General features: G+C 38.7%; 1 protein-coding gene across 6 annotated transcripts in view; it reads left to right on the forward strand.

Annotated features, from left to right (window-relative positions):
* GOLGA4 (golgin A4) overlaps window positions 1-22223 on the forward strand; it is a 105539-nt gene that overhangs the window by 60002 nt on the left and 23314 nt on the right. For 5 of the 6 annotated variants that reach the window (XM_060022164.1, XM_060022165.1, XM_060022163.2 and 2 more), the window contains 6 exons: window positions 2906-3084; window positions 6658-6786; window positions 9316-9471; window positions 11161-15386; window positions 15940-16061; window positions 16463-16593. In XM_060022164.1, the coding sequence (XP_059878147.1) occupies window positions 2906-3084; window positions 6658-6786; window positions 9316-9471; window positions 11161-15386; window positions 15940-16061; window positions 16463-16593 (4943 nt within the window). Of the gene's footprint in view, window positions 1-2905; window positions 3085-6657; window positions 6787-9315; window positions 9472-11160; window positions 15387-15762; window positions 15911-15939; window positions 16062-16462; window positions 16594-22223 lie in introns of those variants that run through there. The other variant, XM_060022168.1, reaches the window with a different exon arrangement.

The following is a 22223-nucleotide window of genomic DNA, read 5'->3' on the forward strand; positions in this document are numbered from 1 at the left end:
GTAAGGAAGTGGCTTCATTTGTGGTAGAGTGTAGAGTGGGTTTGAAATAAGTTTTCTGTATGTGGATATAGAAATGTGTTTTATTGCCTCTTTAAAATTTTATTTTATTTTGGGGGGACTTAACATTTTCATAAAGCAAGATGGAGGTGGAAAGCAGTGAGTTTTTGTATGTCTGTCAGAGGTATAATAACATGCTGCATTTTGTTGAGAGTTAGAAGCCATCAGTAATTGATTGGTTCAGAAATTCTGGTTTAGTAAAGTATATTATTGCTCAGCTGAGCTTGATCAATGTCAGCATTCTTGGTTTTAAAAAATAATGCAAGGTAAGGATTGTTCCTTAAATCCTATTTAAGTTGATTTATCATCTGAAGGCAAAGTTGGATGACTCAGTTGTTACATTTGAATGAGGACATCTCAAAGGTGTCTTTTTAGGTATAAAATTATATGGTTCTCTGACAAGGTGGCAGAAGGTAGGAAGAAAGGATTAAATTTAGATGAAAAGAACTTTGGAACCAGATCTGTCCTACCTTAATCATTATATGATGGATAATCAAGTGACTTAGGAAAGCTATTTTGGAGGATTAAACACTAAAATTAGAATATAATATAGGAGAATATACTAAAATTTACTGAGTATGGTTAGAAAAGTTAACTATTGGAAAATTATATCCAAATAGGAACTTTGTGGCATAGATTTTTTTGTTATTTGAGAAAGTGAGAGCACTACATCTATTTTTATACTATATCGGATTCTGGAATTTAAAGAAAACAATGAAAATTCACTTGGTATTGACTGTGTACAGTTTTGTTTCATTTTGCTTAATTGACAAAAGTTTTTCATTTAAAACTGTCTTGCTGGAAGAATATCAAAACTATTTTCAGGTTCTCTAGAGCCTGATTTAAGATATTTCTGTGAAGTGCTTAGAAGTGCTAATGTAAGTGCAATCTTACATGCCAAATATTAGCAGTAAGGAAAAGATTGTGATGACATCTAATAAGCATTTTAAAATATCATCATTCCATTTTTCCATGTTTTTCTTTCCCAGATTTAAACCTTCAGCTCAAACTAAGCAGTAAGCACTCTGCTACAGAATTTCTTTCCCGTAATTGATCAGTTTACTCCATTAGGAAACTAATTTCTTATTCCTACCAAGAGGAGCTTCTTAATGCTCAACACCAGAATTTATAGGAAAAGAATATCTAACTAAAACAAAGAGCATTTCCCTTTAAATACTTTATTTACCAACATATTTATGTCTAAGGATTATCATCTTGGTGTTTGCAGGCAAATATCAATAAAGTTGGAGTAGGAATCTTTAAAAATAATTTCAGCTAATTAATATGCCTTTGAAATTTAGACCTTATTTGAACTATAGTTTTATACTTTGTGCATATAAAATGAATAAATTGGGTAGATTTTTTTAATATCAAAAACATGGTTGCCAGAGAAGTGTTTTTGTTTTGTTTTGTTTTGCTTTTTAATGTAGTGAGCAAAATAAGTTGTGTTTCTTGGTTGTTACCAGAATTCAGCCTTTCTCTTGCCTTTTTCTGTACCTACTACAGTTCATCATTAAGAAAATGCTTTAGAATATGTGTTTGCTTCAGGTATGCAATTCCTTTGCCCAAACCACTGTCTGTTAAGTCAAATTGTGGTTAATAAAGGGGCTTTTAAATGAGATATCATAGGTTGAAGTTCCACGTTTCTTATACCACTGGGAGTGAAAATACTACACATGTCAATGAACTGTCACCTCTGGATATATGTTTCTTAAAAGGATTAAAACCCATCTTGAAAATTGATGTTTTATTTATAGTTCGTCTCTTTGGTAAAGGGAAGTCACAGTCTTCTAGTCTGTGAGGACTAAAGGAAATAGTCTAGGATGATAATAGCCGTAGGATTTTCACAGGCTACTGTTCTGTCAGTAGAGAGAGAAAGAAGGCGAGAGAGAGGGAAAGTGTATGTTTGCACACATGTGCAGTGCACACAAACATATATACACACACATGCATATACATACAAATATACATAAACACACACACATATATATTTTGGTGTAAAGTTACCCAGCTCTTGCACCCATCATATATGACTTTGTTTGATACTAGATGAGCTGTCCTTAAAGATCTTACTACTCTGGCCTAGATGATTGTTTATTAAGGGCCTGAATTCTTACTTATTTCACCCAAGAACTCCCTGCTGGTAGTGCCTTTTTATACACGTTGAATCAGGTAAAGATTTCTTTCTAGTTAACTACACTAATTCGAAACTTACACAGTAGTAGGTTTCATATCAAAATACATTGTTTAAATATGTGATTCAGACAGTAAATATTAAAAAAAAACCCTGCTGTTATCATATGGTTAAGAGGTTTTTAAAAATAAGATTAGTCAAAGAATAATTTTTTCATTCTTAAAAATGTCCTAGTGAGTATATAATAGTATTACCTAATTATTGATAATAATTAGATAATTATTAGATAATTGATAATAATTAGATAATTAGATAAGAACTGCATCACAAACAAAAAAGCAATTGGAATTATATACTACAGAAGTAGGTACAAGTCTTCATTTCTTTGAATTTGCTATCCATAAGGACACTTGTGGGGAGAGTGGGCAATCTTTAGTAATTTAATATTTTTTCTAATATTTTTTCTAACTTCTGAGCTTAAGTTCATATAAGCAATCTTAAGATCTGAATCCAGAACTCAATGACAAATTGCTTTCAGTGACTGGACATTTCTGTGGCTTTTAACTACTCAAATATCTCTTGGCTTAAAACAGTGATGAGTTTTTTAACCTCTTCTGCTACTGCTGCTCTTAGTTTCCATAAATTGAATGTAAAACACTTTAGCTCAATGATAGTATTTCTTGAGATACTTGTTTTCTGCTGTTTTCATTATAGCTTTTGAGGAACTTGAAAAAGCCTTGAGTACAGCCCAAAAAACAGAAGAAGCACGGAGAAAAATGAAAGCAGAAATGGAGGCGCAAATAAAAGCCATTGAAAAAACAAGTGAGGAGGAGCGTAACAGACTTCAACAAGAATTAGGCCACGTGAAACAGGAGGTTGTTCATGTAATGAAAGTAAGAATAATTCTGGATTGAAATGGGCTATGGCAGTGCTGAAACTTAAGTCTTAGGCTCTTCCTACATCTTTGATAGTAAAGAAGAGTTAATTTGTATTTTGTTTGAGACCTTGATCATTTCGTGATGTTTAGATTATAGGAAAAAAGCACTTTGATAGAGAAATGAATGTGTACCTTTTTGGCTATACTTCCCAGAGATAGTCTCTGCATATGATTTCTCTCTTATGTTTTCTAATCCTCTCTTTAATTAATTAACTAAGTTATTTATTTGGCTACATTGGGTCTTACTTGCAGCACATGGGATCTTCATTGTGGCGTGTGGGATCTTCTGTCGTGGTGCGCAGACTTTTCTCTAGTTGTGGTGCGCGAGCGCGCAGGCTCAGTAGTCGCGGCACGTGAGCTTAGTTGCCCCGCGGCATATGGGATCTTAGTTCCCTGTCCAGGGATGAAACCCACATCCCCTGCATTGGAAGGTGGATTCTTAACCACTGGACCACCGCGGGAGTCTCTTTATTTATTTATTTTTTAAACACAAAAGATGGCATGTTATTTTTACTGATCTGTATTTTGCTTTTCCACTTAATAATCTGTCATGGAGGTTGTTCTTTTATTATTGAGTTGATAATGATGCCCCATTTGTTTTAAAGACTGCTCAGGACTTCATTGTATGAATAGCTCATAATTTAATCAGTCTTCTGCTGATGGATATTTAGGCTTTCAGTTTTTACTGTTGGAAATTGTGAATATCCTTATCGTATTTGCTCACATCTGTGTTTCTTTAGAATAGATTCCTAGAAGTGGAATCTAGGAAAAAATTACGTGTATTTATAATTATTGGATAGTTGCTACAAGCTCAGTGGAGGACAGTTTATACTCATGAGCAATGTATTAGAATATGTTCCCCCCCTCACAAAGATGGTATTACCTGAATGTTTTTATCTTTCCAAGCTAAGTTAAAATAATGACATCACTGCAGGTTTTTTTTCTAAATAAATTTATTTATTTATTTATTTTTGGCTGCACTGGGTCTTCATTGCTGCGCGTGGGCTTTTCTCAAGTTGTGTTGAGCAGGGGCTACTCTTCATTGCGGTGCGCGTGGGCTTCTCACTTCAGTGGCTTCTCTTGTTGTGGAGCATGGGCTCTAGGCACTTGGGCTTCAGCAGTTGTAGCACGTGGGCTCAGTAGTTGTGGCTCACGGGCTCTAGAGAGCAGGCTCAATAGTTGTGGCGCATGGGCTTAGTTGCTCCGCGGCATGTGGAATCTTCCCGGACCAGGGCTCGAACCCATGTCCCCTGCATTGGAAGGCGGATTCTTAACCACTGCGCCACCAGGGAAGTCCTGTAGTTTTAATATGCATGTCTCTTACCAGTATGACAAACATGTTTTTGTATGTTTACAGGAATTTATAGTTTTCCTTTTTGAGTCGCCCGATCAGATCCTTGATTCATTTTCCTCTTGGGCTGTTGGTCTTTTTCTGATTTGTAGAAGCTTTTTACCTATAGTAAGAATTAGCCATTGGATATAAGGTGCGTTTATCCAAATAATTTTCTCAGTTTGTTATTTGTTGTCTTTGTTTATGATTTGCTTTTGTTTTGGGTTTTTTTTTGGCTATGCAGAAAGTTTTCTTTTCCTTAAATGCTATCTGGATTTTGTTCTGCTTTAAAAACACATTCTCAGTTGAGATGAAAAATTTTTTTTTATTTTTCTCATCTAACACTTTTTTTTTTCTTTTGTATCCTTTGACCAACATCTTCCCATTTCTCCATCCCCAGACCTGATAACTTTGCCTTCCATCACACCAAGTTTTTTTTTTTTTTTTAATTTATTTATTTTATTTTATTTGTGTTTGGCTGTGTTGGGTCTTCATTGCTGTGCACAGGCTTTTCTCCAGTTGAGGTGAGCGGGGGCTACTCTTTGTTGTGGTGCACAGGCCTCTCACTATGGTGGCTTCTCTTGTTGCAGAGCATGGGCTCTAGGTGTGCAGGCTTCTGTACTTGTGGCTCACAGCTCTAGAGCCCAGGGTCAGTAGTTGTGGTACATGGGCTTAGTTGCTCCGCGGCATGTGGGATCTTCCCAGACCAGGGCTCGAATCCGTGTCCCCTGCATTGGCAGGCGGATTCTTAACCACTGCACCACCAGGGGAGCGCTCTCATCTAACACTTTTATGTTTTCATTTTTTATGGTTAAATCTTTGATCCAACTGAAATTTATTTAGTGTGAGGAGTGAGGTAGGGATCCAACTTAAATTTTTTCCAAATGACTACCCAGTAGCCTTCAAATCATTTCTTTAATAGCCCATGTTTTCCCTTCTGACATGCCATACTACCTTTATTACATAGTAAATTATTGTAGTGCTACGTATGGGCCTTCTGGATTCTCTGTGCTGTTCCACTGCTTTGACTATGTGCTGGTATTACACTAATACCAGTTTTATAATATGTTTTAGTTTTATAATGTTCTACTATTTGGTAGCCTCTCCTTGTTATTCTTATTTTTCAGAAGAGATCAGCTATTCTTGCATGTTTATTTTGTCCAGTGGGCCTTCCCTCATTTTGTTTTATTTGATTATATTAAATTTTTGAATTTATTTAGGGTGATTTGACATTTTTATAAGATTGAGTCCTCCTATTCAAGAAAGAACAAGGTCAATACTTTTTTTTTTAATAAATAAATTAATTTATTTATGGCTGTGTTGGGTCTTTGTTTCTGTGCAAGGGCTTTCTCTAGTAGTGGCAAGCGGGGGCCACTCTTCGTCGCGGTACGCAGGCCTCTCACTATCGCGGCCTCTCTTGTTGTGGAGCACAGGCTCCAGACGCGCAGGCTCAGTAGTTGTGGCTCACGGGCCTAGTTGCTCTGCGGCATGTGGGATCTTCCCAGACCAGGGCTCAAACCCGTGTCCCCTGCATTAGCAGGCAGATTCTCAACCACTGTGCCACCAGGGAAGCCCAATACTTTTTTTTTTTTTTTTTTTTGTGGTACGTGGGCCTCTCACCGCTGCGGCCTCTCCCGTTGCGGAGCGCAGGCTCAGTGACCATGGCTTACGGGCCCAGCCGCTTCGCAGCATGCGGGATCCTCCCGGATCGGGGCACGAACCTGCGTCCCCTGCATCGGCAGGCGGACTTCCAACCATTGTGCCACCAGGGAAGCCCAGCCCAATACTTTTTAATAAGTAGTAGTACATGCCTGGAAAGCTAGGCATAAATAGATGGGTGTAGCCACAACACCTTGACCATGGTGGAGTGCCCTTTCTGAGAGCATCCTTATTCCTCCTACTGTGCTTCCCTATCCTGATTGGTGGGGAACATCTTTGTATGATGTGGAATTGGAGCTTCAACCCCATAGGAACTGACCATTGCAGCTGCAGCTCTCTTTGTCTTAAATGAGGAGCAACACTTTATTGGTTTTTCTTTTAACTCTCAAGAGTTTGGTGACTTTTGATTTATGTGGGAAATATGTTCCAATTTTTCCTCTTAAGAAGCTATTAACTTGATTATAATGAAGTATTATTTAGTTGTAGAGTTAACATATTTTATTCTGGGTGTCTCACTTTAACTATTTGGTTGCGTTTCAGAAATCCTCAGAACAAATTGCAAAATTACAGAAGCTTCATGAAGAGGAGCTGGCCAGCAAAGAGCAGGAACTGACTAAGAAGTTTCAGACCCAAGAAAGGGAATTTCAGGAGCAAATGAAAGTAGCTCTTGTAAGTACCTATTTTGTTTTGGCCACATTATAAAGTTGTCAGCCCCTCACCCCTGCCTCCCAGCTTGAGGTCACGCTATTGGCAGCCTTAACATTTGAGTATGCAGAGAGGGTTGGCCGTAGGCAGGAATGAGGCTGTCAGAGCTTGTTAATTTAGTATTATCTGAAAATTAAATTTTCTCATCTAACAAGCTTTCATTAATCAGTTTGTTTATCATTCCTCTCACCCTGGCTGTAGGCTGTGATTAGGGAGAAGTAAAGGGGAACATAGGGTAACTGAAGCAGCGACTGCGTAACTTAGGAAGAATGTCTAAAAACTCACCAGACTGAATGTATCAGAGCTTAAGGTTCAGAGAGTTTGCCTGAATGCATTTTAAAGAAGACAAAATGAAAATGACCAAGTAGTTTTCATTTTAAGTAGAATAATTTCAGTAATTTTCAATCCATATGATGTTTAAAAAGATAAAGTAAAATGAGAAAACTGATTGAACTAACTAAAACAATAACCAGAAAAGCAAAGATAAAAAGATTTGTTGGAGTAGTATAATTTGGAAGTTTAAAGCAAAAAATTTTTTCTCTTGAACTGTGAAGTATTAATGCTGAAAATGTAGTTTACTGTTTTTATATGAAGCTATTATCCATGAGATAATATGTATAATTAAAAAATACTTTTAGTATGAAAGGATGAGAAATAGTTTTTATAATTTTAATCTCCTTTTTTTTTTTTTTTTTTGGCTGCATCATGTCTTAGTTGTGGCACACAGGATCTTTGTTGAGACATGCGGCCTTCTCTCTAGTTGTGCCGTGCGGGTTTTCTCTCTCTGGTTTTGGCGCGTGGGCTCCAACGCTTGTGGGCTGTGTAGTTGGCGGCACACGAGCTCTCTCGTTGTAGCGCGCGGGCTCAGTAGTTGTGGCATGCGGCCTTAGTTGCCCCCAGCATGTGGGATCTTAATTCCCCTACTAGGGATCGAACCTGAGTCCCCTGCATTGGAAGGCAGATTCTTTACTACTGGACCACCAGGGAAGTCCCTTTAATCTCCTTTCTTTTACACATTTTTTTTTTCACTCTCAGCTGGAACTGGGGCTCTGAGGATTTCCAGCAGCTGTGATCCTTGAACTGAGTCAGGGAGTTCTCTAATCTCTGTGGGGCCAACAGGCACATGGTTTGACAGTGCTGTTGGCTGAGGTTAGTGGTTTAGTCCGTGGTTGTGAAATGTACACCTGTACGGGTACATATTTGTATTCTTTGTTGGTCCAAAAAGGATTTAAAATTGTTTACAAGAGTACTTAAAAACTATAACACGATAGCATACATTTAAAATAGGGACAAGGAAATAAAGGAACAAAGCGAGACATTAAGGACCTAAATGAAGCTGGGAATGATGCTAAAAATTCAAGTCATAAAGACCTGTTGTGGGTTTTCATGCTGGAGTAATTGGGGGCACTGAGCCTTGAACATTGGCCTTGTTAATACTGTGTTCGGGAACTGATATATTCAGACATATTCCCACTGGCGAGCACAGGACACAGACACACGTAAAACACGTATGTGCACATGCTCTCACCCCTTTCCACTCCCCTTCCTACCTAGTTTCTCAGAGGAGTTAGCTTGGAGTTGAGAATCAAAATTCTTCAGACTATTAAAATTTCTTCTTTTATATTTATGGACATAGATAGAGATGCATTTAACATATAGTTTACATTAAACAATATAACATTTTTAAGTGATGTTTTTAAATTGATGTTATAGAAACTAATATTTTCTTATCAATCTACTTATAATATGGTACAAAATCTTTACTTAAGGCAATATGCTTCACCAGAGTGAAATGGACTGAAAATATTACTGTTGGCCACATGAACCCTAAGCAATAGGTATAGAGAAGTATACTTAATTGGAGTCCAAAGTCACTAAATGTCAAAAGTGCTCTCTGGAGCTTCTCTTTTCAGAACAGTAAACAGTATTAATATGAATGCTGATATATACTAAGGACAGTCAAAGAAGAAGCTTTTCAGGGCCAGACCATCTGAAGACATACATAGGCTTTTATAAGTATTTCCTTGATCTAATCCATATATTCACATGTAATCTTCTAATTTTGATTTGCTTTTCTGTATGGGGTTCCCTATTATAGTGAGGTATTTCTCATAAATCATATAAATTTCTCAGGCTAGAGTTGAAATACCAAACTGGTATGCAGAGAAGAGGTAGTAACAATTGTGTGACCCTGCACATTCAGTGATATTTTGCAAAACATTTTAAGTAGTGAAAAAATAGCAGACGTAGTAGGGGTTACTGGAACAAAATTTTTCATATCAATAGTGATTGTGGCAAAGATTGGCCAGATCACACGGAAAAAGCCACAGTGCCTTATTTCTGCAGACCAGGGTGTGGGAAGAGAGGTAATGATACTGCCTACCTCGCAGGGCTGGTGTGAGGATCAAATGAAATGAATGATTCCCGTGGCAGTGCTTTGGGAATGCTGAAGATCTACGTGGGTCTAAGGTGGTGTTACTGTTTTTGGCACAGGAAAAAAGTCAGTCTGAATATTTGAAGATCACTCAAGAAAAAGAAGAGCAAGAATCTTTGGCCTTGGAAGAGTTAGAGCTGCAGAAGAAGGCAATCCTCACAGAGAGCGAAAACAAACTTTGGGACCTTCAGCAAGAAGCAGAGACTTACAGAACTGTAAGTTTAAATACTCTTCAGGTTCCACAGCTGTGGAACTGCTTGTATAGGAAAACTGTTGTTATCTCTGCAGTCAATATAAGGTTGTAGAGAAGCTTTTGTTTTAGATTTACATATACATGCACTCCATTCATTATTAGGTAGTAAGAGCTGTTCATGGGAGTGGTTTTGATGTCTGCTACATGGTGCTCCTGACCTGCCTTTAGCTGGCTGTATTTCTGTCAGCCACTCGCTCTGATTCTTTGCCCTCAGGCTGTGCAGCATCTTAGCTCCACTGCTTACTCACCTTTCATCTTTAGGAAGTGGCCTCATTTTGTACGCAGCACTTGCCCTGACACCTTCCTGCCTGTTCAGCTTCATCTCGTGCCATGCCCTGGACATAATTCATTCTCTGTTTATATCACAGTTTAGTTACCCCATTGCTCTCCTTTGACATTTAACTTTTCCCCAATTTTCCCATATTATAAATAGTCCTATGGTGAGCATGTTAGTATATATATCTCCGTGTGCACATTTTAAAATCCCTCTGTCCTTCCCCTGAACAGTATATGAAATGTTCGACCTATTTTGAATAAACTGACTGATGTTATTTAGACTTTTTAGCCTTTTTGCTCTGATTTAGACAGTGACACAGTCACACTTCTTACCCCAATTTCTATAAGGGATTTGTTTTTTTGTTTTTTTTTTGTGGTACATGGACCTTTCACCGCTGCGGCCTCTCCCGCTGTGGAGCACAGGCTCCGGACGCGCAGGCTCAGCGGCCATGGCTCACAGGCCCAGCCGCTCCGCGGCACGTGGGATCTTCCCGGACCGGGGCACGAACCCGTGTCCCCTGCATCGGAAGGTGGACTCTCAACTACTGCGCCACCAGGGAAGCCCTCTTACCCCTATTTCTAAACTGTATTTTATTTTCCCACTTCCAACATTTCTGTAAGGTGGCATGGTAGAGAGGAATGGGTACTCAGGAGGCCTAGATCTTTCACTTACTAGCTTTGTGAATTAATTATACCTTAATTTCCTTACCTGTCACCTGAAGAGATTGATATTTGGTAATTTCTTAAGACCTTTCCAGCTTTGACATTCCTTGGCTCTGCCTTACATTCCTTACAATGCCTTGACATTCCTTAGCTCTTTTCCTTTCAGTCAAGGTTGATATTTTCATGAGATAATCATTTTACTATTACTTTTTGTAAATTACTTTGGTAAAATTTGTGTAAGTTCCTTCTTTTTGAAAAATGTCTTCTAAGTAATAATTTTTGGGGTAAGAGCCAGATACGTTATTTTTCTTCCAGAATTAAGTTATGAAAGTAATAGAATACTATTATAGGCCTTTTAACAAAACAGAAAAAAATACTCATCTTTCTACCAGCAGTTACTATTATCTATGTTATGATTGATTTCTTTTTCACTATCCATTCAGAATATTCTTGAAAAAACAGGTAGTTGAAATAGTTACCCAAATAGGTAGAAAGAATCTGGAATTTTGAGTTGTGTAAAAAATAGAATCTTTTCTTTATTATATGGTTCGTTTAGGAATTGAGCACAGATTCTTTGTCCTTTCTAGAGTTTGGTAAGATATGTAAAGTTGTTTATCTAAATTTTAATCTTTAAGTAGGTGTAGACATCGTGTCATATATATCATTGCTAACAAATGTACTTTAATAAAAAGACATCTGTTTTCATTAACAGAGAATTCTTGAATTAGAAAGTTCTTTGGAAAAACGCTTGCAAGAGAATAAAAATCAGTCAGAAGATTTAACTGTTCATTTGGAAGCTGAAAAAAATAAGCACAATAAAGAAATTACAGTCATGGTTGAAAAACACAAGACAGAATTGGAAAGTCTGCAGCATCAGCAGGATAACCTTTGGACTGAAAAACTCCAAGTCTTAAAGCAGCAGCATCAGACTGAAATGGAAAAACTTAGAGAAAAGTATGAACAAGAAAAAGTAACACTGTTGAATGACAGAGAGGTTCTCTTTCAGGCCCACATAGAAGAGATGAATGAAAAGACTTTAGAAAAGCTTGATGTGAAGCAAACAGAATTGGAATCACTATCGTCTGAACTGTCAGAAGTATTAAAAGCGCGTGACAAGCTAGAAGAAGAACTTTCTGTACTAAAGGATCAAGCAGATAGAGTGAAGCGGGAATTAGAGGCCAAGCTGGATGAACAGAAAAGTCATCACCAGCAACACGTTGACAGCATCATTAAAGAACAAGAGATGTCTATCCAGAGAACTGAGAAGGCATTAAAAGATGAAATTAACCAACTTGGGCTTCTTCTGAAAGAAAAGGACAAGCATTTAAAAGAGCATCAGGCTCATGTGGAGAATTTAGAGGCAGATGTTAAAAGGTCTGAAGGGGAACTCCAGCAGGCGTCTGCTAAGCTGGAGCTCTTTCAGTCACTGCAGAGCACCTTGCATGAGCAGGTAGAAACATATGAGGAGCAGTTGGCCCAGTTGCAGCAGAAGTTGTTGGATTCGGAAACAGAAAGAATTCTTCTTACCAAACAGGTAGCTGAAGTTGTCACTCAAAAGAAAGATGTTTGTGCTGAGTTAGATGCTCACAAAATCAAGGTACAGGACTTAATGCAGCAACTTGAAAAACAGAATAGTGAAATGGAAGAAAAAGTAAAATCTTTAACCCAACACTATGAGTCCCAACTTCAAGATAATATAGAGCAGGAACAGACAAAGCAACTCTTAATGGAAAAGGAAAATGTAATTTTACAAATGAGAGAAGGACAGAGCAAAGAAATTGAAATACTCAAACAGAAATTATCAGCCAAGGAGGACAGTATTCATGTTTTGCAAGAGGAGTATGAAACCAAATTTAAAAGTCAAGAGAAAAAGATAGAAAAAATTAAGCAGAAAGCAAAGGAGATGCAAGAAACGTTAAAGAAGAAACTGTTGGATCAGGAAGCCAAACTTAAGAAAGAGCTCGAAAATACTGCTCTGGAGCTCAGTCAGAAAGAAAAACAGTTCAATGCCAGAATTTTGGAAATGGCACAGGCTAACTCAGCTGGAATCAATGATGCAGTGTCAAGATTGGAGACAAACCAAAAGGAGCAAATAGAAAGTCTTACTGAGGTGCACAGGAGAGAACTCAATGATGTCATAGCAGTCTGGGAGCAGAAACTTAACCAGCGAGCTGAAGAACTTCAGGAAAAACATGAAATCCAGTTACAGGAAAAAGAACAAGAGGTAGCAGAACTGAAGCAAAAGATCCTCATATTTGGGTGTGAAAAAGAAGAGATGAACAAGGAAATGGCATGGCTGAAGGAAGAGGGTGCTAAGCAGGATACAGTGTTGAAGGAATTACAGGAACAGTTAAACCAGAAGGCTGCTCACATGGTTTCTGCCTCACAGAATGAAGCTAAACTGAAAGCTGAACTTGAAAAGCTGGAGGTTGACCTGAATCACTCTCAGAAGGAAAATACTTTTCTTCAAGAGCATGTAGTTGAACTGAAGATGCTGGCAGAAAAAGATAAGCTTAAGGTCTCTGAGTTGACTGAGAAGCTGAAAACCACAGATGAAGAATTCCAGAGTTTGAAATCTTCACATGACAGAAATAAGAAAAGCCTAGAAGACAAAAGCTTAGAATTCAAAAAACTGTCCGAAGAGCTAGCAGTTCAGCTGGACATTTACTCCAAGAAAGCGGAAGCCTTATTACAAGCTAAAACAAGTGAGCTCATCAACATTAGTAGCAGTAAAATTAATGCCGTTCTCTCTAGGGTCTCCCATTGTCAACACCACACAACTAAAGTTAAGGAGGCACTACTAAGTAAAACTTGCAAAGTTTCTGAATTAGAAGCACAACTGAGACAGCTAACAGCAGAGCAGTACACACTAAATAGTTCTTTACAACATGCTGCACATCAGTTGGAAGAAAAAGAAAGTCAGATTAAGAGCATGAAGGCCGATATTGAAGGTCTTGTGACAGAAAAAGAAGCCTTACAGAAGGAAGGAGGAAATCAGCAACAGGCTGCCTCAGAAAAGGAGTCTTGCATCACTCAGTTGAAGAAGGAGTTATCAGAAAACATCAACGCTGTCACTTCGATGAAAGAAGAGCTTAAAGAAAAAAAAGCTGAGATCAGTAGTCTTAGTAAACAGCTAACTGATATGAGTGCTCAACTTCAGAACAGCATCAGCCTAACTGAAAACGAAGCGGCCATTTCATCACTAAGTAAGCAACATGATGAAGCGCAACAGGAATTGCTGGATCAGGTGCGAGATTTATCTTTGAAAGTTGAAACTTTGAGTAAGGAGAAAACTTCTGCTCTTGAACAGGCCAACAAATTCTCAGAGTGGAAGAAGAAAGCACAGTCAAGATTTACACAATATCAAAATACTAGTAAAGAATTGCAGATGCAGCTTGAGTTAAAAACAAAGGAAACCAGTGAAAAGGATGAGCAGATAACTTTATTGAAGGAGGACCTTGATCAGCAAAAGAAGAGATTTGAATATTTAAAGGGAGAAGTGGAAGATAAGAAGAGCAAGATGGAGAAAAAGGAACGTAATTTACAGACTGAGTTAAAAACTCAAACAGCAAGAATTGTGGAATTAGAGGAGCATGTTACTCAGAAAACAATTGAAATTGAGTCCTTAAATGAAGTTCTTAAAAATTACAATCAACAAAAGGATATCGAACGGAAAGAAATGATTCAGAAACTTCAACACATTCAAGAGTTAGGAGAAGAAAAGGACAACAGGGTTAAAGAGGCTGAAGAAAAAGTCTTAAGCCTTGAAAAGCAAGCATCTTCCATGAAATCTGAACTTGAATCTACGAAGAAAGCATTGGAACATGTGAATTCAATTGTGAAAAGCAAAGAAGAGGAGTTAAAGGCATTGGAAGATAGACTTGAGTTAGAAAGTGCTGCAAAATTAGGGGAACTGAAGAAAAAAGCTGAACAAAAAATTGCTGCCATCAAGAAGCAGTTGTTATCTCAAATGGAAGAGAAAGAACAGCAGTATAGAAGAGACAGAGAAAGCCATCTGAGTGAACTAAATACAAAATTGCAGGAAAGAGAGAAAGAAATTCATGTCTTGGAAGAAAAACTTAAGTCGGTGGGAAGTTCACCACAATCAGAAACATCAGTTGCACCCAGATCAGCAGAAAATGAGGCAACATGTACTGAGCAAGAAGCAGCAGAATCCCAAGACTGTGTGCAGAAGGCATGTGAAGAAAAAATCCGTGTTTTACAAAGAAATTTAATTGAAAAGGAAAAGCTATTGCAGAGGCTAGAGCAGGAAAAAGAAGGCACAATTTCTTCTCATTCTGAAATGCAGTGCAAATACCAGGAGCTCTTAATAAAGATAGAACAGGCTGAAGCAAAGCAACAAGAGGATCAAGTGATGATAAAGCATCTTCAAGAAGAACTTGAAGAAAAAACCAAATACTCCTTGTTAGTATCCCATCATGTGGAAGAAGAGGGAGGTAAAAATAACATAGGGGCAAAGCAGAACTTGGAGAATGTGGTTGATGGTGTCCAGAAAGCCCTCCAGGAGAAGGATTTGACCTGTCAGATCTTGGAGCAAAAGATAAAAGAGCTGGATTCCTGCTTATTGAGAGAGAGGGAAGGACATAGAGTTGAAATTGAAGCACTGACCTCAAAACTTGAAAGATTACAGGCTCTACAACAACAGATGGATGGAAAAAGTAAACCCATGGAAGTTTTGGAAGAAAGTGCTGAAGAAAAGTCCAAATCTCATGTGGTCCAACCCAGCTTGCTTAGTAACACAGAGGCTGAGCACAATGACCTGGAGTTTAAATTGGCAGGGACGGAGCAGGAGAAGCAGAAGCTGAGCCAGGAGGTGGTTAAACTGCAGAAAGATCTTCGAATGTTGCGGAAGGAACATCAGCAAGAACTGGATATCATAAAGAAAGAGTATGAACAAGAAATGGAAGAGAAAATCAAGTAAGTTTTTTTCAGTATGAATATTTTAAGGCAATCCTCTTTAATGAAATCTCTTTTTTGTGTCTAATACAGTTAAGTTTCACAACCTAAATTTGTTAGTATCGAACATAAATATAATAAGTTAAATACCGAAGAGAACTAAAAACAATTTAAGGCAAGAGGCAGTGTTATTCCATGTCAGTTTAAGGGGAAAAAACCCTTTTCTTGCCTATGAGATCATGGTTATTAGGTACATATCCCAGTAATTATTTTTAAAATCATATTTTTATTTTTATTATATAGATGTGTATGGTGAAGAATTTTAAGTCGAAAGTAAAAATTCTCAAATCATCAGGACCATTCCCTAGAGTTAATCATAGTTTACTTACCCTTCCAGAAGTTTTCTGTGCCTGGAGACGCACACGCACACGCACATGCATGCGGATGCACACTCCCTTAAAAATGGTTGATATTGCTGAGGTCATACTATATACACTGTCGTGAAGACCAGGTAACTCTTTACAGCTTGTTTGTTGTATGACAGCAGTTAGCTCTTCATATTTTTGGTACTCAGACAGGAGCAGGAAGATCTTGAGTTGAAGCACAATTCCACACTAAAACAGCTGGTGAGGGAGTTTCATACACAGCTGGCACAAAAGGAACAGGAGCTGGAACTGACCATAAAAGAGACCATTGGTAAGTAAACTTTTAAATTCAATTAAAAAACAAATCAGAATCAGCAGAGACTATTTATAATTTAAGTGTATTCTTTTCACACTGTGCTAAGTGCTTAAAGTAATTATAAACTGGAGAAAAAAATGATTCTTGCCCAAGAAAGTTCTCTGATGGGAAACTGTGCTGCCTGAAAGTGGCTTGCCTGTCAGAGGGGAGGAGCAGGTGGAAGAACCTGAAAGCATTACCTGATTAATTACCTAACGAAGACACTTCTGCTCCGTGAGAAGGGTACATTTGGTCAATTTGATCAATTGATTTTAATCAAATTTAATTTGGAACAAGGGTTCTTACATAAATTGGGGTACAGATACTAATTCTTACCTAATATGTTTTCTTGTATGTGTCCATTTTTCATTTATTAGATAAAGCCCAGGAAGTGGAGGCTGAACTTTTGGAAAGCCATCAAGAGGAGACAAATCAGTTATATAAAAAAATTGTAGAGAAAGAAGATGATCTAAAAAGAACAGCCAAAAGATATGAAGAAATCCTTGATGTACCTTATTTTCTCTCTTGAAAATTAACTGTAATAGATTTCATGGTAGTGCTAAAGAAGATAGGCTGTCAGATTTCCTGTTTTTTATAGTGTAGAAGGTTTTTTTTGGGGGGGGGAGTCAATATTATTCAAATGAGTATTTCTCTACTGTTTGCAGATTTATAAGGAGTCTAATTGATTTCTGCTAGGATTGTAATTTTCTGATCAGTTTCTGCTAACCAGGCATATAGGCCACTTGAAGCAACAGTGAGTTAGTAAGGGGAAGAATGGATTCTCTTCTATGTCTTTCTTCCAAATTCAGACCAAATTGTGAGAGCACCAGACTAAGAACTGAGAGCTTGTGCTTGGGACAGGTAGTGTATGTATGAGCTTTAGCTGGGAACTTTCCAGGAGGCCCAGTTAACTGTATTTAATCCCTACCCAATTTGCATAGGTTTTGTTGCTCTCAAGGGAGAAAAAAAAGATAGAAAAAAAAAAAGAATACATCAGCCAAATCTTTTATATGTAGTTTGGAGGCTAAATTCAGTGTACTTATTCTTCTAGTGGTGGATTAGTATTGTCATTTTTGTGTATGAAGATAAGCCATGAATGCTAGTGAGTATTTGGACTGCAGAACATTTTTGAATGTAAAGCAGTGTAAATTATTCTTTGCTGGATTGCAGATTCTTTTTTTTTTTTTTAAATATATTTATTTATTTATTTTTGGCTGAGTTGGGTCTTCGTTGCTGCGCGCAGGGTTTCTCTAGTTGCGGCGAGCAGGGGCTACTCTTCATTGCAGTGTGCAGGCTTCTCATTGCGGTGGCTTCTCTTGTTGCAGAGCATGGGCTCTAGGTGCTCGGGCTTCAGTAGTTGTGGCATGTGGACTTCAGTAGTTGTGGCTTGTGGGCTCTAGAGCTCAGGCTCAGTAGTTGTGGCGCATGGGCTTAGTTGCTCCGCGGCATGTGGGATCCTCCCGGACCAGTGCTCGAACCCGTGTCCCCTACATTGGCAGGTGGATTCTTAACCACTGCACCACCAGGGAAGCCCAGCAGATTCCTTAGTTACTGCAAGCCTTATTTCACTATGTGCTAAAGACCATTTGATGATTAGGAATGCATGAATTAGAGAATCATGCCTCAGCTGACTATGGCAGCAGTAGAACTCTGAGCCAGGAACAGATTCTAGTAGTAATTATTTTATTTTATTTTTTAAAGTTTTATTTATTTTTGGCTGCACTGGGTCTTCGTTGCTGTGTGCAGGCTTCCTCTAGTTACGGTGAGCAGGGGCTACTCTTCGTTGCGGTGCGTGGGCTATTCTTCGTTGCAGTGCATGGGCTTCTCATTGTGGTGGCTTCTCTTGTGGCAGAGCACAGGTTCTAGGTGCGGGGGCTTCAGTAGTTGTGGCGTGCAGGCTCTAGAGCACAGGCTCAGTAGTTGTGGCACACGGATTTAGTTGCTCCGTGGCATGTGGGATCTTCCTGGACCAGGGCTGGAACCCATGTCCCCTGCATTGGCAGGCGGATTCTTAACCACTGCAACACCAGGGGAGTCCCAATTATTGTAAATGTATTTGAAAAAGCTGAAATTACCTGATACATGAATATAAATGTTACCTTCGTGTAATTTTTGAGCTTTAGACCTCACTGTGAAAGAAAATTTGAATGATTTCACATTTTCCTATACTTACCTAGGGTATATTATGTGAAGCTTTAAAAATTACTGTTGTTTCTTGAATGCTTAGAGAATGTTGGGATTGGAAGATACATTACAGTTAGTTTAGGTTCATCTTCTATTTTTGTGTTTTTTTTGTGTGTGGCAGAAGCAGGAGAGTGAGTTCAGCATAGTCAAATGATTTCCCTAAAACTACACATGGCAAGTGGTAGAGCACTGATTCTTCAGTAGCTTCATATATTTTATAAAGGCTTCTCCCTAACGAAAGAACTTGGATAGTTAAGTCAGGGCGCTTCATTCGCAGGGGATAAACTGTGTCACGGCTGTAGTGTTCCCTTTTGTGAACTACTTCTGTCTCTGATTGTGTGTGTATGGGGGTGTGGAGGTAGCACACAGTACACTTTCCAAGGTCACAACAAGCCTCTGTAGTTGGAGGGGTGAGTGAACAGGGAGACAGGTAGCAGTTAATCTCTGGTATCATTCCTCCTGGAAGATCTGCTGTTTATTAGAAAATAAATGGTCCTCCCAGCTTCAGGCTTGGAGTAAGTAGAGCAAGTGGGCAGGAAGTGGAGGGTGGGCCAGAGGACTCAGGTGGACTCTTCCCCAGGCCCCTTCCTGCGCCTTAGACCAGCACTGCCCATTAGAAATACAATGCAAGCCACAAACGGGATTTAAAATTTTCTGGTATTCACATTAAAAAAAAAAAAAGAAAGAATCAGCTGACTTTAATTTTGGTAATAATGTTAGCTGACCCGTTATATCCAAGACATTATCATTGCAAGATGTAGTCAATATAAAAATGATATATGTATTAATTCTCTGAGATTCAGTGTGCTTCCACGTTGGCAGCCTGTCTCAGTTTGGATTAGTCACATTTCAAGTGCTTATAGCCAGAGTACAGGGTGGCCAGTGATTAAATCGGCAGTCCCCATCCAAATACATACTCTGTCTTGAAGAGTTTTTTTTAAAACAGCATATATTGCTAAAAGTGGTATTACCAATTCTAGGTAAACACCATATTGCTTTGATTCTGAGACATATTCTCTTACCATTCTCCAATTTAAAGATTTCCAGAATTGGAGTTTTATATGGATTTGTATGTATTATGTAGTACTTTTTTTTCCCTCTGAAAAAGCTGTTATCAGATTGATGATTTGTCTTAATGATGACATTGTAGAATGCTATATTTTTCTCATCCATTAAAATAATTCCATGATTTGTTAACAGCACAGTGGAGCACAGAGACATTTTCATTTTCTTGCTTTCACGGTCTTAGCTCACATTCTTACCGTTGCTTGGAGGAAACTGAGAACTTTGTCATCCTAGATTCACGCCTCCCATCTTCCTCAGCCCCTCACACATCCACATCCACACATTTTTTAGGACATGAAATCTGCTTATCTTCCCTGATTTCCTAGGCAGGGAAGTCACCTTTCTCCCTTTAATTGTGGATCTCCAGCACATTCTCCAACATGTAACAGACTCTCAGCTGTAGTGTTTCATTGACTCCCATTGCCTGTTCCTCTCCTCTTAACTCCACCGCTTCTGCCATGGTCTAGGCTGCCGTATTCCATTTGGTCTGGCCTACTGTATTAATTTCCTGCCTGGTCTCCTTGCTCTTGTTTTTTTTCCCCCGTAAAGTATTCGTCTCTTCCTGTCAGAGTTATTGTCTATCTGGAAACAAAAGGGGATCATATCCCTTCCCCTGAACACCTGCAGTGGCTTCCCTTGTCCTGGTGACCCCATCCTCCGGGTCAGTGTGTGGTCTAGCTGAGCTCAGCTTTAGCTCCTTCTTCGCTGTATTTCACCTCTGCTCACGCTTTTCCTGGTGCTTCAAGAGTACATTCTCACACTTCATGAGTTAGTGCAGCTGTTGTCATCTCTTTTGGCAGTTTTCTTTAAAAGTTTTAAATTTATCTTGTATTCAGAAAAAAAACATTTGAATCAAATGTATTCCATGGTTTAAAGATCAAAATAATATTAAAAAAAGGTATACTTGGAGAATGGTCTATCATGAGAATTGCATCCAAACTTTTCTCTGTATTCTACACCCCGTTCCCCTTCTCCCTCCACAGGTAACCATTAGTTTCTTATGTAATAATATTCCTGTGTTTCCTTATGCAAACAGAAACAAAAATGAAATATATTCTTGTTTTTTCCCTGTCCTACCCCAGAGTTAGCTTTTTGAATATGCTTTTCTGCATCATATTGTTTTCACTTAGTTTTTTTGAAACCCCTTAAAATAGAATTAATTGCACCTGTCTTCCTTTGGTACTTTATTGCTTCACTTACATGTTACTTTTGTCATACATACATATGTGTGTAAGAATGTATTAATGTGTCTGTCCTCTCCTCTAGACTATTAGCATCTTGTAGGCAGGGATCTTGCTGTTCATCTCTAGTCTTGAGGACCTAGCCAAGTGCTTGGCACACACTAGACACTTGGTAAAATTTTTTTTTTTTTTTTGCGGTACGCGGGCCTCTTGCTGTTGTGGCCTCTCCCGTTGCGGAGCACAGGCTCCGGACACACAGGCTCAGCGGCCATGGCTCACGTGCCCAGCCGCTCCGCAGCATGTGGGATCCTCCCAGACCGGGGCACGAACCCGTGTTTCCTGCATCGGCAGGTGGACTCTCAACTACTGCAACACCAGGGAAGCCCGACACTTGGTAAATTTGAAGGAAGTGACACCTGGTAGGGCAAAGGGAGCATTCATTCGGGGAGATTGGCTTGTGACATCTGAAAGGAGTTGAGTCTCACAAGTAAGGGAGCTGACTGCCTTCGTCCCAACCTCAGAGCAGTCTCACTGGGAGGGAGTAGCTCTTACAGCTACATTAGATATAAAACTGGTTTCTTTTTGACATTTACTGTATTTTAGTGATTTGGTTTTGGCATAATAGTCTTCAAAACATAATTTCCATGTATGTGCATAAATATTCAGTTTAGTTTTTCTTACTGTTTTTACTTCAGAGCAAGCAGTATTGCTTTCTTTCCCCCTTCAAGAAGACAGAAAGCTTTTACAAAGGAAATTATAGAACTGTTTCTTAAATTAGAAACAACACGTCAAGGATTCTTTTCCAATTCTTAGAGGGCTTGCTTTCTATTGGTATCTCCCAGCTGCCGAAGGCAATGTCAGGCATAGCTGATTGTCATATCAGAATCTGGACCTAACTGAATAAGTAGCTGTAAGAGGTGATCCTTTCAAACAAGACTAGACCACACTGACACAGACATCCACACAGGATATGTGATGGTAGAATGAAAACAGTAAGTAAACCAGGATTGCAGGCAGTTACAGATTCACAGTAGTTTCTGATCAGTGGTGTTTTAGGAGTGGAGGCTGGGTTAGAGTGCCTTGGGCAGATGTTGAAGGAGGCTATTTACAAGATACCCCTGCTTTGCTTATGTTGAGAGAAGGGGTTCGTTCTTTTTTAGTTGGTCTAAGTTTCATGACAAGTGGTATTTAAAGTTAGATTTTCGAGGTGTCTTGTGGTTTGTTGCTTTATTTTGTGCCTTGGGACCTGTTCTTGTTTTTGAGAATGATGTTTCTTGGTTCTTAAATCAGATAGCTGCTTGTGGCTGTTTTCCTGTTTAGTCTCTTACTCAGCAAGCACTTGTCCTGTCTTCATTACTCAACTCTGATCAATATTCCAATGTCAAATATTCTTTTAGCACAGAGGTTGTGCTAAAAGGTTATTGCAAGATTTATAAGAGCAAGGAGAGGTCTGGACTGCTTTGTACAGCAAACGATGGCAATTATCAAGACAAATGAAAAAATTTAAGGGTGGGCAACAGCCTTTTACCAGGGCAGTCAGAACAGAAGAGAGAATGATTTGTATGCCAAATTTTATAAAAAGGATTTTTGAACCAGTAAATCATGTATTACTTTTGCAGCCTTGTCTGTTTTCTGCAAAGTTCAGGGCAAATGGATACATTACGTTAGTTACCAATACATTGGACAGTAATTTTTTTTCGAAAATAGA

Source organism: Delphinus delphis, chromosome 10 (genome assembly GCF_949987515.2).
Source record: "Delphinus delphis chromosome 10, mDelDel1.2, whole genome shotgun sequence".
Classification (NCBI taxonomy): domain Eukaryota; kingdom Metazoa; phylum Chordata; class Mammalia; order Artiodactyla; family Delphinidae; genus Delphinus; species Delphinus delphis.